Source organism: Nyctereutes procyonoides, unplaced genomic scaffold (assembly GCF_905146905.1).
Source record: "Nyctereutes procyonoides isolate TBG_1078 unplaced genomic scaffold, NYPRO_anot_genome, whole genome shotgun sequence".
NCBI classification, from domain to species: domain Eukaryota; kingdom Metazoa; phylum Chordata; class Mammalia; order Carnivora; family Canidae; genus Nyctereutes; species Nyctereutes procyonoides.
Window position 1 is genome coordinate 3,286,727 of NW_026575041.1, and position 26,624 is coordinate 3,313,350.

Genomic DNA, 26,624 nt, shown 5'->3' on the forward strand with positions numbered 1-26,624 from the left:
TGCTCCAACTTAAAAACATTAAGTAAGATTTTTTTTAAAAAGGAACTTAATAAGAAATAGAACTGATATTTTAATTTCTTCCTTTTTCCTCATTCATCTTTTGATGGCTCCTTTACTAAGAAATAAAACCCCAAAAAGGCAAGAAAGAATGGAGGAAAGTGAAATAAGAGACTTGGATAAACACAAATGCTTAATTAACCCCTGAAAAAGGTATCACTATCTCATGATTATCTATGTGTGAAAATACTCCAAAACTAATTAAATAGGAGAATAATGAGAGAATACAAGCTGTATAATCACTTCTACTGAATGTTTTTGCCAAAATATAAAAATCATAAGCTATGATGGTGTCATTCTAAATACTAACTCTATTTAAAAATTTTAATCCTGCCTGTAAGAGCTAAAGGTTATACTGGAAGGTCTAAAATGCTTCTATTTCAGCTCCAAAATAAACATCAGCATGTGATCACATTTCTATTTGACAGTTTCCCGTTTGAGAAATCCTCCTAATTTTTTTTCAGGCTTTACTCCAATCCAACTTAATCTCTGAAACAATTAACACTGTACCTCTGGCTGCTGCAGCTGCTAGTTACTTGACCTCGGGTGTCATACCCAACAACAAAGCCTCTCTGCTTGAAGTCTGAGAAACATCTTTCAAGGTATTTGTACATTCCCTGAAGCAGATAAACACAAAAGATTAGTTCCGACTAATACCTGCATTTTCCATAACTTAAGATCTATTATTTTTATGTGTAGTGTGCCACTTACTGGTTCATAGGAAACTGGCTTCCGCCTTTATGCTCATATATACCAGTATGGGAACAGTACTGTTCAGTCTTCAAATATGAGATGACAAACATTTATTTCCTCAAGTTTCAGATACATTTTCTATCACAGAAATATCAATTATGTAACTATAAAAGCCATTATGATATAAAACATAAGGGAAAAAAGAAGGGACAAAGAGAGTGAGTATGCTTAAAAAAATTGTTAGAAGAACCAAAAGAAAATGTTTCTTGCCTTAAGGCTATAGAGAACAGAATCTTGATCATTTTAGGCCCTGCTAAATCATAAGACTGAAGCCAACCAAAAAGATTTGAGCTACTTATGAGAAACATTTTTAATCAGCAACATTAACCTTCATTAGGACCTTTCTTGGTCAGCCCGGGTGGCTCAGTGGTTTAGCACCGCCTTCGGCTGGGGCGTGATCCTGGGGACCCGGAATCCAGTCCCATGTCGGGCTCCCTGCGTGGAGCCTGCTTCTCCCTCTGCCTGTGTCTCTGCCTCTCTCTCTCTGTGTCTCATGAATAAATAAATATTAAGAAAAAGAACTTTTCTTTCTTTCTTTTTTCTTTTTCTTTCTTTCTTTCTTTCTTTCTTTCTTTTCTTTCTTTTTCTTTTTTTCTTCTTTCTTTACCTTTTTAAAGATTTTAAGTAATCTCTACACCCAACATGGGGCTTGGAACTCACAGCCCAGAGATCAAGAATTGCACATTTTAGGGATCCCTGGGTGGCTGCAGCGGTTTAGCGCCTGCCTTTGGCCCAGGGCGCGATCCTGGGGACTCGGGATCGAATCCCACGTCGGGCTCCCGGTGCATGGAGCCTGCTTCTCTCTCTCTCTCTCTCTCTCTCTCTCTCTCTCTATCATAAATAAATAAAAATTAAAAAAAAAAAGAATTGCACATTTTACTGACTGAGCCAGCCAACGCCCCATTAGAACATTTTTTTTTCTTTAAGATTTTATTTTATAAATTCATGAGACACAGAGGGAGAGAGAAGCCGAGACACAGGCAGAGGGAGGAGCAGGCTTCCCGCATGGAGCCCAGTGTGGGACGCGATTCGTATCTGGAATCATAACCTGGCAGGCGCTCAACCGCTCAGCCACCCAGGTGTCCCCCCATTAGAGCATTTCTTAAGAGTGCTGATCCCATTAGTAATTCCTTAGTTTTAAAATTTCACAGAAAGAAAACTTCATGAACGGGAAATTTGCAGTTAATGATGACCAAAAAAGAAATGAAATATTTAATATTTAAAACATCACAGTGATAAACTAAAACCATTTATCCTATGAATGATTTGCTAACCTTAATAAGTTCTTTCATCTCTAAAAATAACACTTCATATTGTAATAGTTGTTTAAAACCACTTTCACAAATGTTGCCACATTTAGTCCTTACGACCTCAAAGGGAAGGAATGTAGATATTTTTTCTATTTTTGTCCATCTTTCAACATCTCTTCAAAGAAAGAGGAGACAGAGTAAGATTGAAGCTCCACTTAATGACCTGCCCAAGGCCATTCGTTCAACTAAAACTACGTTATTCTAATTTATTGAAGACCTACCGTATGGTGACACTGCTAAGAAACAATGTGGCAGCACCAAATGAGGCCCTAGTGACTTTTCTTTTTTTTTTTTAATTTTTTTTAAAATTTTTTTAAAATTTTTATTTATTTATGATAATCACAGAGAGAGAAAGAGAGAGGCAGAGACATAGGCAGAGGGAGAAGCAGGCTCCATGCACCGGGAGCCCGACGTGGGATTCGATCCCGGGTCTCCAGGATCGCGCCCTGGGCCAAAGGCAGGCGCCAAACCGCTGCGCCACCCAGGGATCCCCCCTAGTGACTTTTCAACGTGTTTTTTCCATGACTCTTTCTAGTATAATTATTCTTTCCAACCAACTTCTGAAAGAGGGTTTCAACTACCTCCATTTTGGCCTCAGTCTGTATACTCTATTTGATTAAGCTCTTCTTTCCAGCTTATCTCTTAAAATCAGGCAAAAGACTTGGCTGGCAAAGCATCCTGTGACGGAAACCAAAACTACCTATCCCTCAAATAATAATGTCAGCAAGACCCTGCATGAGTGACCCCAAGAAAATAATCAGTTTGATCTTTACTGTCCACCTGCACATACTCCTACTTTTGTCCCACATTTTCCTTATATAAGCTTCGAAGATTTTTCAGCACTTTGGAGACAGTCTTTGAGATGGTAAGTCCACTGCCTTCCTAGTTGGCCTCATAAATTCCTTTCTTGTTTCACCACCACTTGTCTCTGCCTTTGGATTTTGTCAGTGGCAAGTGGCCGAACCTGGTCTACTTAGGACCCTCAGAGCCAGGTGCTCTTGCACTCCTGTACTCCAGTTACACTCCCTATGAGTGTGTGTGTATGTGTATGTGTGCATGCACGCATGCTTAACCTAGCCCACTAATTGGTTAGTTTCACTAATTTATTTCTAATGATGATGCTATCTTAAAACCTCACAGAACTTCCTATTATTCTCTGGTATAAAAATTTATCGTATCTTAAAACCCCTATTCCTAGATTCTGAAAAGGGTTAGGGTAAAAGAATCAGATTCCATTAGGCTTTTCCATTACACACATGGAATTTCAAGTCCAGTAAAAAATTTACACTTCCACAGAAACTGATTTTCAAACACTCCTCCAACTCTTTTTGTAAAGTCAAGGATGTTCATTTAAAATGAAAGCTTATGAGGAAACCAATTTATTAAAAAGAGTAAGCTGATATATCTCTGGATGAGGAAAAGTAAGGGGACAGAGGTGCAGGAAGTGGCACATATCCTACCCATTTAATCATTTTGTCATCACTTCCTCATCCCCTGCATTAGCCTTTGCCTTTGAGAATTCCTTTACAACGAGGCTAAAAATGATTTACTGTTTGCCAGTATTGATTAGAATTATATCTACTGAGCAGTTCTCTAGCCCAGAACTATTTTTAGTATATGGTAAATGTGTTTTAGCCTCAAGTGTAGTTCCTTAAAGCTGTGAGAATGATTCACTAAAAAAGAAGTAATTTGTTTCTAGAGAAAGTTTTATAAAAGTGGGGAGAAACAAATCATATACACTGTCTTAAAGAATTCTCAAATGGATATGGAAAACCACATTAAAAGGAAATATTTTCAACGAAAATTTCCAAATACTCTGGTTAACCTTTATCAATGGCTATATGCCAAAATGAGTAATTCTTTTTTTCTATCTTTGTTTCTCTGTATTAATTGGAAATGTCAATATCCATTTCCTGATTGCAAATGCAAAGTAACATTGTTAAGAGTTTGACAATGGTAGCCAAAAGAACTCTTAATCAAAAAATTAGTCTATGACCTTGAAGATACACAAATGACTTCTAAGATAAATGTTGTGCAAGACCAAAGGTCAGCATTTATCCCACATTTTTTATTTACAAGTACCTTCCTAGATATGTTTGTCTGTGGTTTTTTTTAGAAAGGCACTACCTAATTTATAAAGCCAAAAAATACAGTAGGAAAAAGTATATATATAATACTTTGTAATACTTACCTGTGTTGACTGTATTACTGTAAGGTCATTAATATAGCAAAATCCTGCCCCCATAGCAGAACGAAGTCCTGCAGTCCCAAAAGTCATTCGGCAACAAAGACGATCTCGCAGTTCCTTGTTCATCCCATTCCGTAACAGATTTTCAATCTGCTCTTTCGTTTTTGGATTCTATAAAAAAGTATTCAGATTAATGAGGATCATAAGCAGATTCCTAATGTGAAGCCCATCTGAGGAGCCAGCTAAGTATGCATATATCACAAGGTTCTAGACAAACTATAAATTCCACAGTGCTACTGGTCAATCTTAGTATGTATAGTAAAACAATACCAGCCATTCACTGAGTCCCCCAAGGAGCCAAGCCCTTACTGAAGTCGGATTTACATATCTCTAATTGTCATAGCAAACAATATTCAAGAATTTTTTAACAAATTGACAAATTGATAAACTTAAGAGCTGTGGATCCAAAATAAGCCTCCTAGTCAAAAAATAACATTAATTAAATTGGAGTCTATATTAAGTCTTAAAAGAAATATGGAAGTTATTGGGTAAAAGCCATTCAACACATGCCTACCAACTACTTCCTAAATCTCTGCCATTCAAAATGACCAGATAAGCCTTCCTGCTCTTTAAAGTCACAGGAAACCATTCAGTGTATCTACAGTAAAGGTGATCATAAAAAGGTCTTAGATGTTAAATGTGGATTTAGTTAAGAATGAGAATGAAAATTCAGTCCAAACTTGGCTTGTGAAGCAGGACACACTAACATCTATATTTTAGGATTCTGTGTTTCATTATCACATCCTTTACCTTATTTTCATAAAGCTCAAAGATGCCCTGACTGATATAGGACTTCACAAACAATTAGCAAACTTAAAATAGAAATACAATTATAATTAGAATAAAATTTGAATGAAATTTTCCAGTATTTTCTTTTCAAGAGTAAGAGTCAAATATTATGAAAATAAAGTGAACCACAACTCCCTTCCATGCTATGTATAGTATGGATTTAGTCCATACTAACAACTTAGATCTTCTACATTTATAGCCTATACAATGATGAATGAATATTCAGAATATTCGGAATGATAAACCAAGGCACCTAATAGGTGCATATTTGTACTTGCAAAGTACAAAAAAAACAAAACCCCAAAGTACAAATAGAGTATATCTGAACTTGCAAAGAAATAAAAACATATTAATAAATAATTTAAACAAAAAGTTTTCTGGTTATAGTGGAATTAAAGTAACCGGAGTAATGCCACAAACTAATGAGAAGCCATGAGCATTCTGATTAACTGAAATTTTAAGTACAGTGCTCCTGTACTTTCTTATTTACAATGCACTCCTTACTCATTAGGAGGAGCAGCAAATCAGCCAAAAAAGAAAAAACTGGTTCAACTGGTGTCAACTGTAAAGAAAGTGCCTCTAAAATTATCCTGTAAGTCTGTGGAGAAGTTATATGATTTACATACTTTTTGGTAATGCACTTATTGATCTATCATATAAAATGAAAATTAATTTTTTTAGAAAGAAAATGCATTCAGTCTGAACTAAATTTGCTCTTAACTAGCATATCTTAGAATCCTAATAATTTTAGTACCCAAAATAGTAATCTTGCAGAAAACCCAAAAAAATTTTAGTGACCACTAGCATTTTCTATACTTCATCGGGAATAAAGCTGATTGTTTAGTAGGAAAATCTGTAAGCTAGAGAATACAAAATTAAAGCCATGCATGCATTATTTTCAAATTTTACCTGTTTACCCAAAATTTTCCTTTAGGTTCTAATCTATGGATTGCTGCAACTTTATATGGCTGAAATGAAGAAAATACAGTGCCTTCTTACATAATACTCTATGGAATTCTGTTTTTTCTATAGTGTAGGTCCATAAAGCCCAAATTCAAAGAAAACATGAAAGAACTGATTTACCAAAAAACAAAAGAAAAAAGAAAGGCAGCACTTTATATATGTTTATTTTATATATATATATATATATATATATATATATATATATATATATATATATAAAGAAGTACCTCTTTTAACATACTTCTTACAAACTCTCATAGATGTGAATAAAGCTATGTACCAGATCAAAGCCACTCCAACTCTGCCGGCCATCAAATGAAAGTATTCACCCAAGCTTTTCTGAACCTATTCTATTCATAATTAGGGGGTTTCTATATTATTTACGTGTAATAAATATAAATATACATAAAAATATATAAAAGTAGTTAATCATCATTATATAAAACAAATCAAGTTTGCCAATGAGGAATTCACCTATAAATCTTCTTTCCTAACTCTTTTATAAACCTAATATTTGTATAATTTTTATACAACTTGAATCTACTCTATTTGTATTCTAGCACTAAATCTAACAGCTTAAAAACAATTTAAAATGTGAACTTCATTGTTTAGAAGATTAGAACAGATCTAAAAGAACATAGTATGTATTTACAATCCAAATCCTAATATTGTTATATATCTCAAGATGAGGCAATATACAAAACTGACTTTGTAGTGGCTCAAATATATCCAACGGCAAAGCTGTAAATAACATTTGAAAATGTTACTGACAGAGGCTAGTGTCTAAACATAAATACCAGTTTTATTTACAGAGAAAAACATATTTAAGTTTATTTCTTTTTTTAAAAAATGTTTTATTTATTTATTCATGAAGACAGAGAGAGAGAGAGACAGAGACACAGACAGAGGAAGAAGCAGGCTCCTTGCGGGAAGCCCAATGCAGAACTTGATCCCAGGACCTCTGGATCACAACCTAAGCCAAAGGCAGACAGACGCTCAACTGCTGAGCCACCCAGGGGTCCTTTAAGTTTATTTCTAAACAGAAGTTAAAATAGGAAATTGCAGTCTGAAAATCTGAAGGGTAAATGCAACTGACATTTACTTCTCAGGGTCAGCCAGCTTGAAGATCCAAATCTAGAGACCTGAAGCAGAACATGTTTTTCCCAACCAGATGCTTCCTTATTGAATCCAAAATATATCTTGCTAACCAATAATTTTTTTCCCATTTAAGGGTCTTTGTGTAATTATAAATTTAATTTGTCCATCTTTAAATTCTTTTTCATATTGAAGTATACAGTTGACAGAAAGTATTATATTAGTTTTAGGTATAAAACACAGTGATTCAATAATTCTGTAGATTACAAAATGTTCACCATGGTAAGTGTAGTTATACCATCTGTCATATCATGTTAACACAATATTATTGACTGTATTCTTTATGCTGTACTGCTGTACTCTTCATCTCCATAACTGGAGAAATTCCATAACTGGAATTTTGTATTTTTCACAATCCTTTTTGCCTATTTTGCACATGCCCCCACCCCTCTCTCCTCTGGCTACCACCAGTTTGTTCTCTGTATTTATGAGTCTATTTTTGGTTTTTGTTTGTTCATTTGCTTTGTCTTTTGATTCCAAATATAAGTAAAATAATTTATCTTTTTAAAAAAATGTATAGAAATTGGATTAAATTGGGATCCCTGGGTGGCGCAGCGGTTTGGCGCTTGCCTTTGGCCCAGGGCGCGATCCTGGAGACCCGGGATCGAATCCCACGTCGGGCTCCCGGTGCATGGAGCCTGCTTCTCCCTCTGCCTGTGTCTCTGCCTCTCTCTCTCTCACTGTGTGACTATCATAAATTAAAAAAAAAAAAAAAAAAAAAAAGAAATTGGATTAAATTAAATTGACTTAGATAAATCTGAATGATTATCCTTGTCATATAAAATGAGATTTCATTATTAATAATTGGCTTAATAAACTCTGAGAAATAATCACTTAATGAATATAAAAATTATATCCAGGAAATAAATATTCTAACTATTCAAAAAGCAGAAAATATGATTTCAAATATAATATATTGTTATCATTTAAGTATAATACCAAATATACCAAAATTAGTGTGAAAGATCAAAATGTTGATTATTTCAAAAATTAAGATTACACAGACATAGTCTTTTTTCTAACAAAGCACACACATTGAACCGAATTTTACTGTTCAATAACATAGTCATACTCAAGTATCCATTAAACTTTAAACAAAAAATATTTCTCATATAAGGCAATCAAAATAAAACATTTCAAATGTTTGCTGTTTTGCTCTAGGTATTCTGATACTTTTCTTGACTAAAACTGCTCTTAAAAACTAGTCTTAATTTTAAAAAAATAACAGAAAAAACAATCTCAGTAGATGCAGAGAAAACATTTGAAAAAATTCAACACCCAATAATTATTTTTAAATTTCTCACTAAATTTTTAATGTAATTCCAGGAGGATCTAACCAAGAGAAATGAAACATGTTCACACAAAGATCTGTAAGTGAATTTTAATGGTAGATTTATTCGTAACAGTTGAAACCAGTTGTCCATCAACTGGTGAATGAATGAACAGATTGTTGTACATCCATAAAATGGAATAACATTTAGCAATAAAAAGGAATAAACTGATGAAATAGACAACAAAATGGATAAATCTCATAAGCATTATGTTAAGTGAAGGAAGCCAGACACAAAAAGTCTATAACCTGTATGATTTTTGCAAATGCAAACTATAGGAACAGTAAAGAACTATTAAAACTCAACAATAAAAAAACTCACCCAATTTAAAAAGAGGCAAAGGAGGGGCACCTGGGTGGCTCAGTTAGTTGAGTGTCTGACTTTGGCTGGGGTCTGATCTTGGGGTCCTGGGATCGAGCCCCTGGGATGGGTTCTGCATCAGGATCCCTGCTCAGCAGGTAATCTGCTTCTCCCTCTCCCCCTCTCTGACTCCACGTGTGCTCTCAAATAAATAAAATATATATATTTTAAAGATTTTATTTATTTATTTATGAGAGACACAGAGAGAGGCAGAGACATAGGCAGAGGGAGGAGAAGCAGGCTCCATGCAGGAGTCGGATCCAGGACTCAATCCCCAGACCCCAGGATCATGTCCTGAGCTGAAGGCAGATGCTTAACTGCTGAGCCACTCAGGCATCCCTCAAATAAATAAAATCTTAAAAAATAAAAATAAGAAGGGGCAAAGGATTCACTAAAGAAGATATATATAGCCAATTAGCTGTAATAAGTATTGATTCATGCTACAACATGGATGAACTTTGAAAATATGCTAAGTGAAGGAAGGCAGACACAAAGGCCACATACAACCATAGTATGCTTCCATTTATATGAAAGGTGCACTATAGGCAAATCTAGACAAATGAGTGGTTGTCAGGAGCTGAGGGAGAAGGAGGTATGGGGAATGACAACTATTGGGTATGAAGTTTCTTTCTAGGGTGATTAAAATGTTTGGGAATTAGAGAGTGCTGACAATTGAACAGCCTTTTGAATATACTAAAACCCAGTGATTTATACATTTCAAAATGGTGAATTTTATTTCACATTATGTGAACTATATCCTTTTTTTTATTATTATTTTTTTTTATTCATTCATAAAGACACAGAGAGAGGCAGAGGGAGAAGCAGGCTCCATGCAGGAAGCCCGATGTGGGACTCGATCCAGGGTCTCCAGGATCACACCCCAGGCTGCAGGCGGCGCTAAACCGCTGCGCCACCCGGGCTGCCCACATTATGCGAACTATATCCTAATTGACAACTACTGGGCAAAATTATATCAGTGGTTGACAAGGGCTAGATCAAGGGGATTCACTATAAAAGGGGCACAAGGATACTTTCGGCAGTGATACAAATGCTCTTTAATTGTGATGTTGGTTGTGCAATTGCATATACTTTTCAAAATTCATTAAATGGAACACCTAAAAAAATGAAATTTACTGTCAATTATGTAAATATAAATTATACCTCAATCAGCATGACTTTAAAAAAAGTATATATAGGGAGTCCTGGGTGGCTCAACAGTTGAGCGTCTGCCTTCAGCTCAGGGTGTGATCCTGGGGTCCGGGGATCAAGTCCCGCATCAGGTTCCTTGCATGGAGCCTGTTTCTCCCTCTGCTTATGTCTCTGCCTCTCTCTCTGTGTCTCTCGTGAATAAATAAATAAAATCTTAAAAAAAAAAAGTATATCTAGAAAAGCCCTGAAGTTGAAGTTCAAACTGAAGTTGAAGTAGAGGAAATATGCATAAATCCAGATGCATAGCGATTTACATTATAAAGTATGAATTAAAAATAAGCAAGTATTACGTGGTTTTTTCCAACTCCTTTTATAAAACATTTGAAAAATGTAATTTAATGTTAAAAATAAAATACTTGAAAGATACTTGAATTATATTTATGAAGAAGAATTTAAAAAAATGAAGGAGAGTTAAAAAAAAGACATGCAAATTACAAAAATAAATTCATGGGTGTGAATTGTACTGTAATAGAGTATCAACTCTCTTACTGTTAAGTTTTTCCTGATAATTATATAAAAGTTTCTTGATATTTGGGAGAGAGGACATTTAAATCATTAATTCTATTAAGTATGAATCTAATTTTACAGAAACCACAAATGAAACTTACTATCATTGTAAAATATGACATTTCTATTTAGTGAACATCTGAGGCTGTACTTGATGCTATTTTATTGTTGACTTGCATTTTGTTAAGGAACGGTAGCTTCTGGTTCTATTTAGGGATAATTTAACAGTATTCTCATTTTCTTTTTTTTTGTATTCTCATTTTCAAAAGTTATATAAGGGATTTTTAAAAATCCTATTACCTATTTTTTAATTAATTAAGTAATTAATTAATTATTTTAAAGATTGTATTTATTTATTCATAAGAGACACAGAAAGAGAGAGAGGCAGAGACACAGGCAGAGGGATAAGCAGGCTCCAAGCAGGGAGCCCAATGTGGGACTAAATCCCGGGACTCCAGGATCACGCCTTGAGCGGAAGGCAGGCGCTTAACCGCTGAGCCACCCAGGCGTCTCCTATTTTTTAAAAATTAAAAAAAAAAAAAGATTTTATTTATCTATTTGAGAAAGAGTAACAGAGAATATGAGCAGTGGGGAGGAGCAGAAGAGAGGAAGAAGCCGACTTCTCTTCCCTGCTGAGCAGGGAGCCCATTGGGCTTGATCCCAGGACCCTGGGACATGACTTGAGCTGAACAGACACTTAACTGAGTCACCGAGGTGCCCCTAAGTGATTTTTTTTTTTAAAGGAGCTTGACTCCTTTAGCTTTTTTTTTTTTTTTTAAAGGAACTTAGCTCCTGTTTAGCTTCTAGGGTTATCTTTACTTGATTTAATGGAAAATAAAGCTATTTTTCAACCAAACAGGGAATTTATTCACTTTTTAAAAAAGATTTTATTTATTTATTTGACACAGAGAGAGCACAAGCACGCAGAGTAGTAGAAGGCAGAGTGAAAGGAAGAAGCAGGCTCCCCGCTGAGGAGGGAGTCCAATGTGCGGCTCCATCCCAGGACCCTGGGATCAAAATTGGAGCTGAAGGCAGGCGGTTAACCAAATGAGCTACCCAGGGGCCACCAAACAGGAAATTTAGACAAAACTCTTAGATAAAACAAAACTCTTAGATAAAACAAAACAAAATTCTTAGATAAGTCTTGGTTACTTTGGGGAAAGGTAGAAGGGAATAGAATGGGATCAGTAACGTGGATATAGGAATTTAAATTGAATCTGTAATTTATTTCTTTGAAAAGGAGATCTGATTCAAATTTAGCAAACTATTGTAACGAAACAGGAGAGGTTTGTCATTCTCTGTGGTTTTTAAAAAGGAGAGGTCAATTTGTTAAAAAGGCTCATTAATTCTTTAATTTTGTTGGAAGGCTCTATAATCACCCTAATGTAAAACTTTGTTATCCATAATTCTAGAAGAGTCTCCAGGCTACCCTCCATATCTCCAACCCATCTCATCCTAATTGCATTCTGGCAGATTAATCAGCCAAGAACCAACAATAGAGTCCAATTCCGGTTACAACAAATATAAAGGTCAGGAAGGGTGGGAATCAGATCCCAAAGGGCAGAGATCAAAATCTCTTTGGATTCAAATACTCTCTCCATTTCTCTGAGTTTGTATTACATAGGTTAAAAAATGGGAATAACTACCTCAAACAATCCTTGAAGGATTAAAAGAGATTTTTTTACATGAGAGCATCTATTAACACATCTGGCACATGATCACTCAATAAACATGAGATTTCCTTTTTCTTTTACGTAATCTTCACTACAACAGCAGTCTAACATGTATGCTATACTCGAGTTAAAAAAAATTTATTCTTACATGCTGCCCATTCAGTTTCATTTTCCTGATCAGTATCATTTTCCGTTTTATTCTTCTATTCCTCCCACCTTAAATTTTCTCCCATATTCATCATCTATTTCAATCCTATTTACCCATGAAGGCCCAGCTCAAATTCTACTTCTTACATAGTCTTCCTGACTTTTAATTTCTATGGTTCTTAAAAAGCATCAGATAGTTGACAATTAATCGTTCTTTTTTTGGATCTTATTTAATTTTATTTATTTTTTAAAGTAGGCTCCATGCCCAGCATGGAGTCCAATGTAGGACTTGAATGCATGACCCTGGGATCAAGACTTGAGCTGAGATGAAGAGTTGGATGCTTAACCAACTGAGCAACCCAGGTGCTCCTCTTTATTTGTATTTTAAAAATTATTATTAATTTTGAACTATAACAATACATTTTCCTAGTTAAAAAAAATACTAATAATACAGATAAAGCTAAAGATGTCTTTGACTCTTACCCCTGGTCCCAGACCCCTCCTGTGGGGGGAACCAGAACTGCTGGGATGCATTCTTCCAAATCTTTACCAGCATTTACATATGTATAGAAATGTAGTTTTGCTTTCTCTCTTTTTATTTTATATATATGGTATCAAATTGCACATTAGGTTCTATATAGCCACTTATTTCACTTAATATATTTGGGGGTCCTTTCTATACAAACAGATCTATTTTGTTTTGTTTTGTTCCTGTTTTACTGAGAAACAATTGACATCACTGTGTAAGCTTAAGGCATACAGCATAATGGTTTAATTTATATATACAATGACCCTTGAACAACACAGGTTTGAACTAAGCAGGTCTATTTATATGCAGATTTTTTCAATAAAGTCAGTACAGTATTCTGAATGTATTTTCTCTTCTTTATAATTTTCTTAATAACATTTTGTCTAGCTTATTTTATTTTCAGAATACATTTTATAATACATATAAGATATAAATATGTGTTAATCAGCTGTTTATTTTATTGATAAGGCTTCTGGTCTACAGTAGGCTGTTAAGTTTTCTGGGAGTCAAAAGTTACATGCAGGGGTGCCTGAGTGGCTCAGCTGGTTAAGTGCCTTTAGCTTTGATCATGATCTCAGGGTCCTGGGATCGAGCCCTGCATCAGGCTCCCTGCTCAGTGGGGAGACTGCTTCTCCCTCTCTGTACTGCTCTCTCTCTCTTTCTCAATCTCGTTCTCAAATAAATAAATAAATAAAATCTTTAAAAGGGCAGCCCAGGTGGCTCAGTGGTTTAGCGCCACCTTCAGCCCAGGGCATGATCCTGGAGACCTGGGATTGAGTCCCACATCAGGCTCCCTGCATGGAGCCTGCTCCTCCCTCTGCCTGTGTCTCTGCCTCTCTCTCTCTCTCTCTGTGTCTCTCATGAATAAATAAATAAAATCTTAAAAAAAAAATCTTTTTAAAAAAGTTACATGAAGATTTTCAACTGTTTGGGGTATTGGTGCCCCAACCTTCATGCTATTCAAGGTATTGTGAAATGATTAGCATAATAAGTTTAGTTAACATCTTATATAGATACAATAAAAGGAAAAAAAATTCTCTGTGAAGAAAACTCCTAGAATCTACATTTTTAAAAAAGAGATTTATTTATTTGAGAGAGAGAGCGAGAGAGCAGGGAGAGGGGCAAAGGGGCAAAGGGAATGGGAAAGAATCTCAAGCAGATTCCCTGCTGAGTATGGAGCCCAATGTGGGACTCGATCTCATGACCCTGAGATCATGACCTGTGCCGAAACCAGGACTCAGACATTCAACTGATTGAGCTACCCAAGCGCCCCTAGAATCTACTTTCTTAAATGTTTTCAATATATCATATAGCCCTGTAAACTATAATTATATTGTCCGTTACATCCCTAGTACTTACTTAAAACCATAAGTTTGTACCCTTTGACCACCCTCCTCTAATACTGCATACACATACCCCATCTGGTCACCACAAATCTGATCTCTCTAGAAGTTTGGTGTGTTTTTGGTCTTTTGGGTTTTTTTAGATTCCACATGTGAGATCATATAGTCTTTGTTTTTCTTGTGTCTTATTTCCCTTAGCATAATGCCTTCAAGTTCCATCTACATTGTCACAAATAGTAGGATTTTCTTTTTATGGCTGAATAATATTCCACAGTATATATATATATATATATATACCATAACTTCTTTATTCATTCATCCCCAATCTAGTATATTCAACTATTACAGTGTTCAAATTTGTTTATCCTTCCCCCTTTGGTGGGCATTTAGGTTTTTTTCTAAATTTTACCTGCATAAACAATGAAATATTTCAGAGGCAAAAATAACATGAGAAAAATTCTGAAGCAGAAACCACAAAATAAAACCACATTTACATTAAAGAGATCTTTATATTAGAGAGATCTTCTGGATAGCTGAAAGCTAATAGGCCTATGTATCAGAGAAGCATAAGATTTTTCATTTACATTATAATTTTCATATTATTTTGTGCATTTGATATGACCATGTCATAGTTCTGTTTGGTAAGATCCAGTGCTCACTAAATTATCTGGTGTAAAGGATCCCACGCCATATTAGATACAGTACCTACCCGTCTATATTTTTTTCCACTGGAAAAATATTATTTTCTCTTTAACTCCCAACACCAGAGGGCAGCAGCCTTAATATGAGCTAGCAGTAGAGAGAAACTGACTAATGAAAAAATATTTTAGTAAAATTTGCACTAAATTACTAATCATCCTTTCATTTTGGGGAAAAAATATTTATAAAAAAGTGAACAGACACATGAAATATGTAAAAACAACTAAACAAGCAAATCATGCTGTTTCTCCAAGAGGATGAAAGAAATCTAACTTAGATAATACAGGGAAGGAGCATGAAAATCTGATATGGTGAAATATAATATTTACATTATTGGATTAGTTCGATGTATCTTACAAGTAAAATCTGAAAGAACCAAATGAAGACAAATTCCTTTTCATTAGGTTCTCAGGCTCCCTCAAATTTTTCAAATAGGAGGAAAGAAAGAGGGAAAATAATTCCAGATCAAAGATATATACACATAGGCTTTCTAATGGCCTTGTAGAAAACTTGAAGGAACTAAACAAAAGTCCTTTATGAAAGAAAAGATAGGGCAAAAAAGCCCCCAAATAAAAAGCAGAATAAGCCAGTCTACCTATTTTGAAAATTTCAGGTGGGAAAAAGAATGTGCTTTCAAATATGAATCCTTTCCCTTTGAAGTACATATATATTTTTAAAATTCATAGATGGTACCTTTTTAAATCTTTTGTTTGTTTGTTTGTTTGTTTGTTTGTTATTAAGTAAACTCTACGTTCAATGCTGGCTGAAACTCATGACATCAAGATCAAGAGTCACATGCTATTGACAGGCGGCCTAGACTTTACTTTTTAGAATAGTTTTAGGTTTATAGAAAATTGAGCAGATAGAACAGGGAGTTCCCATAAATGCCCCCCTTCACAATAGTCTCCCCTGTTGTGGACATCTTGTATTAGTGTGGTAACTTGTTGTAATTAATCCAATATTGATCCAATATGATAAACTGAAGCCCATAACTTACATATGGGTTTTGACAAATACATAATGTATTACATATTATAGTATCATACAAGAATAGCTTCACTGCTCTAAAAACCTCTTGTGGTCCATCTACTTCCTCCTTTCCCCTGTTCATTTTTTTTCATTGTCTCCACAGTTCTACCTTTTTCAGGATGACATACAGTTGGGAGTCAGACAGTACGTAGCTTTTACAAAATGGCTTCTTTCATTAAGTAGTATGTATGTAAAGTTTTTTAACTGTGTTTTTGTGGCTGGATGGCTCATTTCTTTTTTGTAGCTTGACAGGTCATTTAAAAAAATCAATAAATAGTATTCTACTGTGTGGATATACCAAAGTATATTTACCCATTCACCTACTGAAGGACATCTTAGTTGCTTCCACTTTTAAGTACATTTTTAAAATGCTTTTTTTTAAATTTTTTTATTTTATTTATTTATTTATGATAGTCACAGAGAGAGAAAGGGGCAGAGACACAGGCAGAGGGAGAAGCAGGCTCCACGCACCGGGAGCCCGACGTGGGATTCGATCCCGGGTCTCCAGGATCGCGCCCTGGGCCAAAGGCAGGCGCCAAACCGCTGCGCCACCCAGGGATCCCTTAAGTACATTTTTAATTTGAAAAAATAATAGAGAGTTTCATTTGAAGATAAAAGACTCCTCTTCTTCCTGAGAATTTATTTTATTTTTATTATTATTATTTTTTAAGATGTTATTTATTTATTCATGAGCGACACAGAGAGAGGCAGAGACAGGCAGAGGGAGAAGCAGGTTCCCTGCAGGAAGCTGGATTCTGAATTCAATCCAGGGATCCCAGGATCATGCCCTGAGCTGAAGGTAGACGCTCAACCATGAGCCACCCAGGTGTCCCTGGGAATTTTTCAAATGACAGTAAAGGTATCAAAGGACTAAATCCACAATGCAAAAAGAACTGGAGAAGGGGTTAGTGGGTACTGAAGGAGTAGATGAAATTTCAACATTTCTGAAAGTCAGAAAGTAGCATGAAACAAAGCACAGTAAGCCAAAACCCTACTTATGCCTCTAATATCTACATTTTGTTCCAGCAATCTCATTTCTGGGTTTATAGCTAAAATAATTGAAAACAGGGTCTTGATGAAATATTTGCAGATCTATGTTCACAGCAGCACAGTTCACAATGGCCAAGGGCTGGATGCAACCCAAGTGTCCACTGATGCTTAAATGTATAAACAAAATATGGTATACCATATTATTCAGTTTTAAAGACGGAAATCCTGTAACATGCTACAACATGATGAACCTAAAAGACATTATGTTAAGTGGAATAAACTAGCTACAAAAAGACAAATACTATATGATTTTCTTTCTATGAAGTATCTAAAATAATCAAATTCATAGAAAGAGTAGAATGGTGGTTACCAGGGAATGGGGGGGGGGGCAAAAAGGGACCTATATAATGGGTGGATTTCAGACTTAAAAGATGAAAAATATTCTAGAGATGCATTTCACAACAATGTGAGTATAATTAATACTACTGAACTGTACACTTAAAAATGGTTATGATGGTAAATTTTATGTTGTGTGTTTTCTCACCACAATATAAATAATTAAATCTTACATTTTGTCTTCAGGTTGATCCTCAAAATTGAACATAATGTGAACACCAAGTTAAGATCATCTAAATATTGTTCACTGTGGGTGGATCCCTGTTGTGGGTTTGGATAAAATTTGCTTCTGTTCAGGCCCATCTATGTCTCCTGAAGGTATTGGGATCAAAAGGAATTTTTTCTTAAGTCCTATCAATTGGTTGTTCAAAATCATGCCCTGTTTCAGTTTGCTTCATGTTCAGACCATAACTTGCTTACTCAGGTCTTCCTTTTTTCCTTCCTTCCTCCCATCCCTCCTTCCTCCCCTCCCTTCTTCTGAACTATCCATAGAAAACTGCTTTTCTTTTTTTAATGTTGTTGCCAGAAAAACATACCATCTTCACCATATCATTAATATCTTCCAGTTTTTTATTATTTACGGCATGTGTGTAGCATTCTTTTTCAAGACACATTTCTTAAAGGCCAATGTGGATCTAAGGCACCATAGTCATTTGGGATTTCTTTCCACTGGAGTAGTTCCTCCATGTCAGCTTCCCTTATATTTCCTACATCCTTTTTGCTGTAGGTTTCCTCAACTTAAGTTTTTATATTTTCTATTGCATTTGGCAGACGGTAGAGAGGGATTCAGTCATTTTCTCTCTCTTAACTTCCAAGAGTTCATTCTTGCTTTTGATTCCTTTTCATAGCATCTTTCCTCATTTGATGGAATTGTCTCTTTAAATTTAATCTAAAAAATTTCAAAGTTCTATATATCTCGTTAACCTCAGCTTTTCTTTCTTTCTTTCTTTCTTTCTTTCTTTCTTTCTTTCTTTTTTTTTTCTGGGCCCATTGCTTTCTTTTTCTTTGGTTTTCATGCTGTTTATTTCCTTTACATAACTTAATCCTTGGTCAGTCATTGGTATCCCCAGATTTTTCTGGGAAGATGGTATGGGTTTTCTCTATTTTTGTGTATGTAGGTTTGTTTTCTGCCACTGTCCTCTTAAATAAAATGGGCAATTGGGAGCTCTGCATTTGTGAGTTAGCACTAAGTACATTTTTTAAAAAAATTATTTATTTATTTATTTATTTATTTATTTATTTATTTATTTATTTATGATAGTCACACAGAGAGAGAAAGGCAGAGACATAGGCAGAGGGAGAAGCAGGCTCCATGCACCAGGAGCCCGATGTGGGATTTGATCCCGGGTCTCCAGGATCGCGCCCTGGGCCAAAGGCAGGGGCTAAAGCGCTGCGCCACCCAGGGATCCCAGCACTAAGTACATTATTTAAACTTTTAAGTGAATAACTAAAACGTAAATGTTGAAATTTAGGAGAGAGAGAATGGTGTACATGAGCTCTGAGTTTTTACAGCACATATTTGACAAATAATGCATAAAATAAATCCAGGACTAGTGGTACTAGCATATTATTTAGTCTTTTGATGGTAACCATGAGAATAACTAAAAACAGCTAAAAATAGCTTGTAAGGAACAAATCAAAAACAAGAAGCAGTTAGGAACATCATCGTTTTCTATTATGTTCCTTTTTGTACTTTTCTTTTTTATCATAAGTATGTATTTTTTGAAATGAATAAAAATGCATGGAAGATGAAATGATGGAAACTGAGGGGGAAAATGTAAGAAATGTGGAAATAAAAAGAAAAATGAATTTTATTTCTAAGAAGTAAAATAAATTCAAACCCTCATTTATATGTACGAAATTACTCAGAGGGAGAAATGTTGTTGCTAGGGAGACCAAAGCAACTGTTGATCCGCAAATTCAGTTCTTAAAAAAAATTCCATGACATTTATTCTGCAATTACATCCTACTCAGGTTTAACATAAGCCAATAAAATCATTTTAATGAAGTCCTTGAAACCTGGTGTATATCACTAACATTTACTAAATATTCAGGTTACAGAGTATAGTTCAGTGATAAGAAAACTAGAGTAAAGGTCAGGTAACTTGGTTCTAGTCCCAACTCTACTGCTTAAAAATCATACATCCTTGAGTAAGTCATTTACCTTTTCTGAAACTAAGTTTCTTTACTTGTAAAAATGGGGATAACTACTACCTAGCTTGCCTACCATTCAGGGTTGCTGTGAGCATCAAATGAAATTTAGAGTATTTTACACGGTTTGAAAACTACACAAATATATTCAACTAGGAAGTACTATTTTCCCCAAATTAATAAAGCCATGTGTATTCTGTACTCTTCAGTGATTAAAGACCAAATTAAGTATTAGAAAAATGTGAACCAAGAAAGGGAATATAAATGAGTATTTGTAAAAATTGAACTAGCTGACAGATACAAGCCCTGGTTAGGCTCTACCACAACTTCTTTAGGTCTCTATACGATAAAATTACACAAGACTGCCTTTGTAGAGGTGTTTCTTGGGTATATTTTCCATCACACAATGATGATTTAAAAGGAAATTCATTCACCATTTTCTTTTTTTTAAATTTTTTAAAATTTTTATTTATTTATGATAGTCACACACAGAAAGAGAGAGGCAGAGACACAGGCAGAGGGAGAAGCAGGCTCCATGCACCGGAGCCCGACGTGGGATTCGATCCGGTGTCTCCAGGATCGCGCCCTGGGCCAAAGGCAGGCGCTAAACCGCTGCGCCACCCAGGGATCTCCATTCACCATTTTCCAGGGCTATATTTTGCTTGAAAAAGTTTAACTATGCTAGATATCTGAAAATCACTGACTTAAAGTCTTTTATTTCTATTTTCAGGCATTTCATAGCCTTAACCTAAGCTAAACCATCTTTAACTTTACATTCTATCCTTTCTCAGCATACACCTACATTTTGAGACCAGAGTGCTCTACCCACTATTTTTTCAAAATGCCATGGCCAATCTCTGCCTGCACATTTTGTCAATATAGCTGTTGCTGCTCCAACTGGCTGAACAGCGCTGCCCTGTGTCCTGTTCCACTCCCCACCCACACATTCACACATCCAAACTTGAGCAGTACTCAATATCTTGGTTATATCTGCTTTCAAAAAGTTAAAATTTACTGTAGATCAGAAACAGGTGATAGTTGTCATGTTACAGAGAATCTGGCTTCTAGGCCAGTGAAGACTTGTTTATAATGTGATAGAATGTATGAAAACATTGAAAGAAGTAGAAGAAAGTGAGGGCCTTAGATCTAGAACATAGAAGGGAGAGAGCAGGACAGAAGTCATCTGTGCATTACCTGGAGGAAGAACACCTTGAACCATGGACTTGTTGGGTTCCAGTGGTAGGATAGTTCCATCATAGAATGGTAGCATTTACTTATTACAGGCCAATGCTGTTGAACATGTAGTCATGTATCTGAATCCCTGTGATTTGATTTTATGATCACTAAAAATCTTCCGATTCTTTGACTTCCCTTATGGTACGTCTAGAAAATACCCTGATTAGAGACAAATCCACTTACATTACATCTGTACTATAAATTAATAAAATTACATTCTGAATTCAGACCTCAGTTTCAGTTTCTTGAGGGTGAATTCATCCTGAGACAAGAGAGACACAATCTGAAGGCTTAAAAACTGAGGATCAGTTAGTGAACTATGGTAAATTTACCAACACAGGGGACAGCCACAGTGGCGCAGCAGTTTAGCTCCGCTTACAGCCTGGGGCGTGATCCTGGAGACCCAGGATTGAGTCCCACGTCAGGCTCCCTGCATGGAGCCCGCTTCTCCCTCTGCCTGTGTCTGTTTCTGTCTCTCTCTGTGTGTCTCTATGAATAAATAAATAAAATCTTAAAAAAAAATTTACCAACAGAATGCCGCCCCATGGAAATTACATGGGGTATCCCAGACTGCCCCAATAAAAAACCTTTCTTGTTGCATTATTTTCTTTTTAACACTTATATACACTTTTATTTATTCAAGGCCGCTAAAGACATACTGAAGCTTTTCTATGATCTGTCTCTACATACCTTTCCAATAATTTCTCTCTATGTATCCAAAGCAAAGCTACAGCAGAAACAAATATTCTAAGTACACAAACTTTCTATATCTGCTTGGAATAGATCCTATGTTGACAAATCTAAATTTTAACCAATTCTGAAAGTTTAGCACAAGTAGCACTTTTTTTTTTCATGAAGACTTTTCTAAGTACATCACCCTACCAAGGCTAAAACTAGCAATTTTGGTGATCTAGGCAAGCAGAGTCATTCAGAAGCAGCCACATGTGACAGGTTCCTTTTTTTTTTCACTAAATAGATATTAATCAGGTATTAAACTCAGTTCCTCTTCTAAAACACTATATATGTTGTCAGCATGTCATGTAATAAATGCTGAAAGTTTGATCTATTATTTTACATTTCTGCACTCTAAATTTCAGTGCCCTGGGATATAGCCTAGGTTACCCACACTATCAATCTACATTAAATACACCTTTGTTTACCAATTAAAAGTATTATTTCCCCTTATAAGAGGGATCAATTATTATTTTTATGAAACAATTATTTAAATTATTTAGATTTCTTCCTCAGTTAAGGACATGTATTACTTGTTGTCTTTGTGAGCTTTTGTTTCATTTTCCCTTCTATGTTTTTTGAAGATATAATCCCTATCTATTTCATCTTTGTATCTTCCACAGGTTTTTAGCTAGTATCTTTTTTTTTTTTTTTTTTATGATAGTCACACACACAGAGAGAGAGAGAAAGAGAGAGGCAGAGACATAGGCAGAGGGAGAAGCAGGCTCCATGCACCGGGAGCCCGACGTGGGATTCGATCCGGGGTCTCCAGGATCACACCCTGGGCCAAAGGCAGGCGCCAAACCGCTGCGCCACCCAGGGATCCCTAGCTAGTATCTTATATAGAGAGGGCACTCTGGGCAGCCTGGGTGGCTCAGCGGTTTAGTGCTGCCTTTGGCCCAGGGCGTGATCCTGGAGACCTGGGATCAAGTCTCACGTCAGGCTCCCTGCATGGAGCCTGCTTCTCCCTCTGCCTGTTTCTCTGCCTCTCTCTCTCTCTCTCTGTGTCTATCATGAGTAAATAAAATCTTTAAAAAAAAAATAGAGAGGGCACTTTATATATAATTTAAGAATTTGTCTTCCATTTTCAATAAAGACTCCTCTCAGTCTTTTTATATGTATCCCATTTTATAAAGTCTTCCTTGATCATCCCAGTCCACAGGTCACTCTGACTTCTGTCCTATAAGGACTGCCTATAAAACATTTAATTGCCACCAATACTGCCCTAGTGTTATCTTTTTATGTATATACACATTTTATAGTCTTTTTATATTTCCATATATCCCAATAATACCTAGACACAGCATAGACAATGAATAAATATTAATTCACTCAAATAATCTTTTAAAAAAATCAATCAAGAGACTCATTAGGAAAAGTATAGACAAAACTGGTACCTAAAAAGAACAAAAGATCTCATCCATGGTAATGAATACAAATTCCTATTGTTGGGGTCAAAAGCTTTCACATACATGGTAGTTACTAGTAAATTAAATTGTGTTGGAATTCTACAAGTGTTTTCAAATTTCATGACTCTTCCTTTCTCTTTAGGGACAATAAGGGCCCAACCACTTTCACTTCCTTAAAATAGCAATGAAACTACCAATGAAAGCAGATGGCTTTAAACAAAAACATCCATATTAAACATATAAGGTTATCATTCATTATAATTTGGTTAGGCTTCCCTGCTGAAGACACTTATATAGTCAATTTGTAATATATCTGTATGCTAAGCTTTAGCTCTTTTACCAAGCTGACCTCCAGCAAATGGCTTTAAAGTTACTCGCTTTTTACACATCCTTATGGTAATTAATGGGATATCACAAATTCTGCACACTTGACTTAAAAAATATATGTATATGGTCAAATACTATAATAAGAGAGCGATTTCTTTAATTTGATTTTTGAATCAGAACACTCTAGAGTCTTCCCGCTCCAAGTGGTCCACAGACCAGCAGCATTGGTATCACCTGGGAGCTCATTCTTGAGGAAGAATCTCAGACCCTACCCCAGACCTATCAGTTGTGAACCCGCATTTTAGATCCAGGTGATCTGTAAAGACTTTAAGGTTTGAGAAGCACTGGTTTAGACTCCAGAGGAAGAACAGAACGTCCAAGATGCATATGATCAAGTAACACTAACAAACTTATTGTAATTGCTTATTTGTTGGTCTTATCTGCTAACTGAAAGCTTGTTGAGGGCAGAAACCTTCCTATTTTCTCACCATTAGTATTCATTCCGTGGCCCTAACAGACTCAGAAAACGTTACCCAATGCTCAATAAATATTTTTTGCTAAATGCACGAATGAGCAAAGTGAAAAGAAGACTTTTTAAGAAAGCGAATCATTTGGGAAATTCTTTTGTACACGATTTCACATACCACCATACTAATTTCTTCATTCACTATTATTAATTCTATTTCAAATACGTTGCCTTTTCTACTTCAACAAACGCATTTAATGCACTTGACAAAGCAAAAGCTTGGATCATCTTCCTCTGATGCGGCCTCTTCTACAAGTGCGAGAACTGCGTTTTAACTCTGGCTCTCACATATCCATCCCATCTGCCTGCACAAGATGAAATCACCCCAACAACTTGGAGGGGGTGTTAGGGGCAGAGGAGGAAAAGCAGTGGGTAAAGCAAAAACACTTCCGTATCAGGAACATCAAACGAACCAGTGAAAACGTGATTCTTTGAACAGGCTGCTTCCAGAAAATAACTCCTGACAAGGGAAATAAAAGGGTAAGACAACTCTTACCTTTCTCGAGAGCAAAAGGTGATACTGGAGAATACCGGGGAATGATAAAAGACCAGCGACTACCTAGCGACGGAAGGTGGAAACACACCAGACCAGAAGTAAAGCGGTGAGCGGTTAGAGACATCTAAAAAGGGGACCAAAACCCACTTTCAGGTTTGCAGAGAAGGAAGTCAAGGGAGAAGAAAGGAAATAGCTCTATGAAAGGTTTAACTTAAGACGATGATGATGATAATAATAATTTTGAGAGAGAGAGAGAGAGAGACGACGTGCACTTGAAGGGCGGGGGGTGGAGGTGAGAAAGGGAGGCTGCAATTCCGCGCACTGCAAAAGAGACTACAGGCAGCGGGGCTGAGACGGTCCCGGGGAGGCAGCCCAGGCATAGGTGGGTGGCAACGCCCGGCTCCGCTGGCCCCCAACGGCTGGCCTGAGCCATCTCCTCTGCAGCCTGCCGAGCACCAGACCGGGTGGGGACGGGGAAGGGCAGACTGCGTGTGGGAGGGCGTACGGGAGGACGCGGCGGATGCCGGGCTGGACCAGGTACCCACCTTATCCCAACGGAGCCACTGCCCGATGGCCGTGTCTAGCTGAGGATCCCCGGTTTGGTAGGGGGCGTGCAGCAGGTTGGAGTTCAGGTCTCCCTCTGCGTTTTCGGCCATGGCAGCCAGACTGGGGTGTGAGGGCCTGGGGGGCCGGCGAAGACAGATCTGGCGGGTGGGGAGGCTGAGATGCGCTCACCAGGGTTCTGACGCCCCCTCCTCACTGACGGGCATCGGAGACCACCCGCAGGGTGTCTGAGCCAGCTCCTGCTGCAGCTTCGGGGAAGCAGGAGAGAAGAGGGATGCGGCCGCCCGCTCCCACCAAACCAGCTCGGGATCTCTTTCTGCGCGAAAGGACTGAGGCAGTCCCGCCGCGAGAGAACAACAACAGTCCCAGATGTCTGGGTCGTGGCCGCCGCCGCCGCCGCCACCGCCGCCGCCGCCCTACGCCCCGCCCCGTGCGCCGCAGGCCCCGCCCCTTCCCGCCCCTGCCGATTTAAGTCCCTGGGGCGTGAAGCGCGAGCGGGAGAGCGCGCTCCCGGCCCCTCCGCAGTAGCGCAAGTTAGCATCAGCTAGGGTGATGAGGGGTTAGGTACGGCTTTTTATTTTTTAATTTGACTCTTGCCACGCGTCTTATCCCTTGTTACAGGATATATTCTCTATCCCGTAACACATTCCCGTGCGTCTCGTTTTCTCAGCTACCACGGCCACCACCAGCAGCCCTCTTCAGCGACCGCTCGGCGGACCGACGGCGCGCGCGCCCCTAGGACCCCCTTCGGCCTCTCGCTTCAGCCTGGGGAACGCGCTTGGCGGGAGGGTGCAAGGGACTGTTTCCGCACGGCTTCACGGGAATTGTAGTCCTTTTCTTTCCCCAAGACCTGTGGAGACTGCCGCTAAGACTACAACACCCAGCGGCTCCGCGCTCTCCCTCTCCTCAAAAAGATATGCCTCGAGGCTGTTCCCTGTGGACACGCCCTGTCCCTGCTTTGCTGCGCAATGTGGCCCTGGAATTAAATTAATTCAAACCAGGACTGATGGAGTAAGGGGACCGCTTCTATCCATTTAATGCTTTACAGTTTACGAATCGTATTCTATCGCTTCAACCATCTTGTGAGGTAGGTGGGTGTGATCTATCCCTATTTTACAAACAAAGAGGAAAGTACCTCAGAGTGAAGGGACTTTTTCAAAGAGGCAGAATTTCCTAAGTGATGGAACCAGGGTGCCAAACTCGTTTTTTTTTTTTTTTTTTAATTTTTGATTTTTTTTTCCCCCCTCGTTTCAGATCTCGTCTGCTGGCAGTTCTTTTTTCTTCTCTGGTACCGCAGTGGAGGAGGAGGGAGAACAAGATTGATTGCAAAAACAGGCAAGGAAGTTAAGGAGGGAAGATGGGTCAGCGTTTAACCGTAACACAAGCGACAGTGTACAAGCGTCATAAGAGGGATACAAAGAGCAATGGCAATAGGCATACGGAGGAAGAAAAAAGATGATTGAGATAATCGTCAATTTCTTCTTACCCTGGCTTCTCTCCTCTGGAACGCTCACCTTGCAAAGTCACGCAACTTGAGGTCTGGGGGATGTTGAGAAAGGCGTACCTGGTCACACTCAGCTGCTACTGATTCTTTCTGGTTTGGCCTTCTTAAAATGACTAAGTTTGGCCGAGTATTTTACAGCTCTTTCCCTAGTCAGCGTTTTTGTAGAGAGGGTGTAATATTTACACCATGGG

General features: G+C 37.4%; 1 protein-coding gene across 1 annotated transcript in view; it reads right to left on the bottom strand.

Annotated features, from left to right (window-relative positions):
* The window catches only part of PGM2L1 (phosphoglucomutase 2 like 1), a 53,637-nt gene extending 28,368 nt beyond the window's left edge, over positions 1 to 25,269 (bottom strand). The window contains exons 1-3 of the mRNA XM_055320807.1: positions 24,911 to 25,269; positions 4,312 to 4,479; positions 568 to 674 (exon numbers count right to left, since the gene is read on the bottom strand). Coding sequence (XP_055176782.1) covers positions 568 to 674; positions 4,312 to 4,479; positions 24,911 to 25,021 — 386 coding nt within the window. The 5' untranslated portion in view covers positions 25,022 to 25,269. The remainder of the gene's footprint in view (positions 1 to 567; positions 675 to 4,311; positions 4,480 to 24,910) is intronic.
* Positions 25,270 to 26,624: the final 1,355 nt, after the last annotated feature.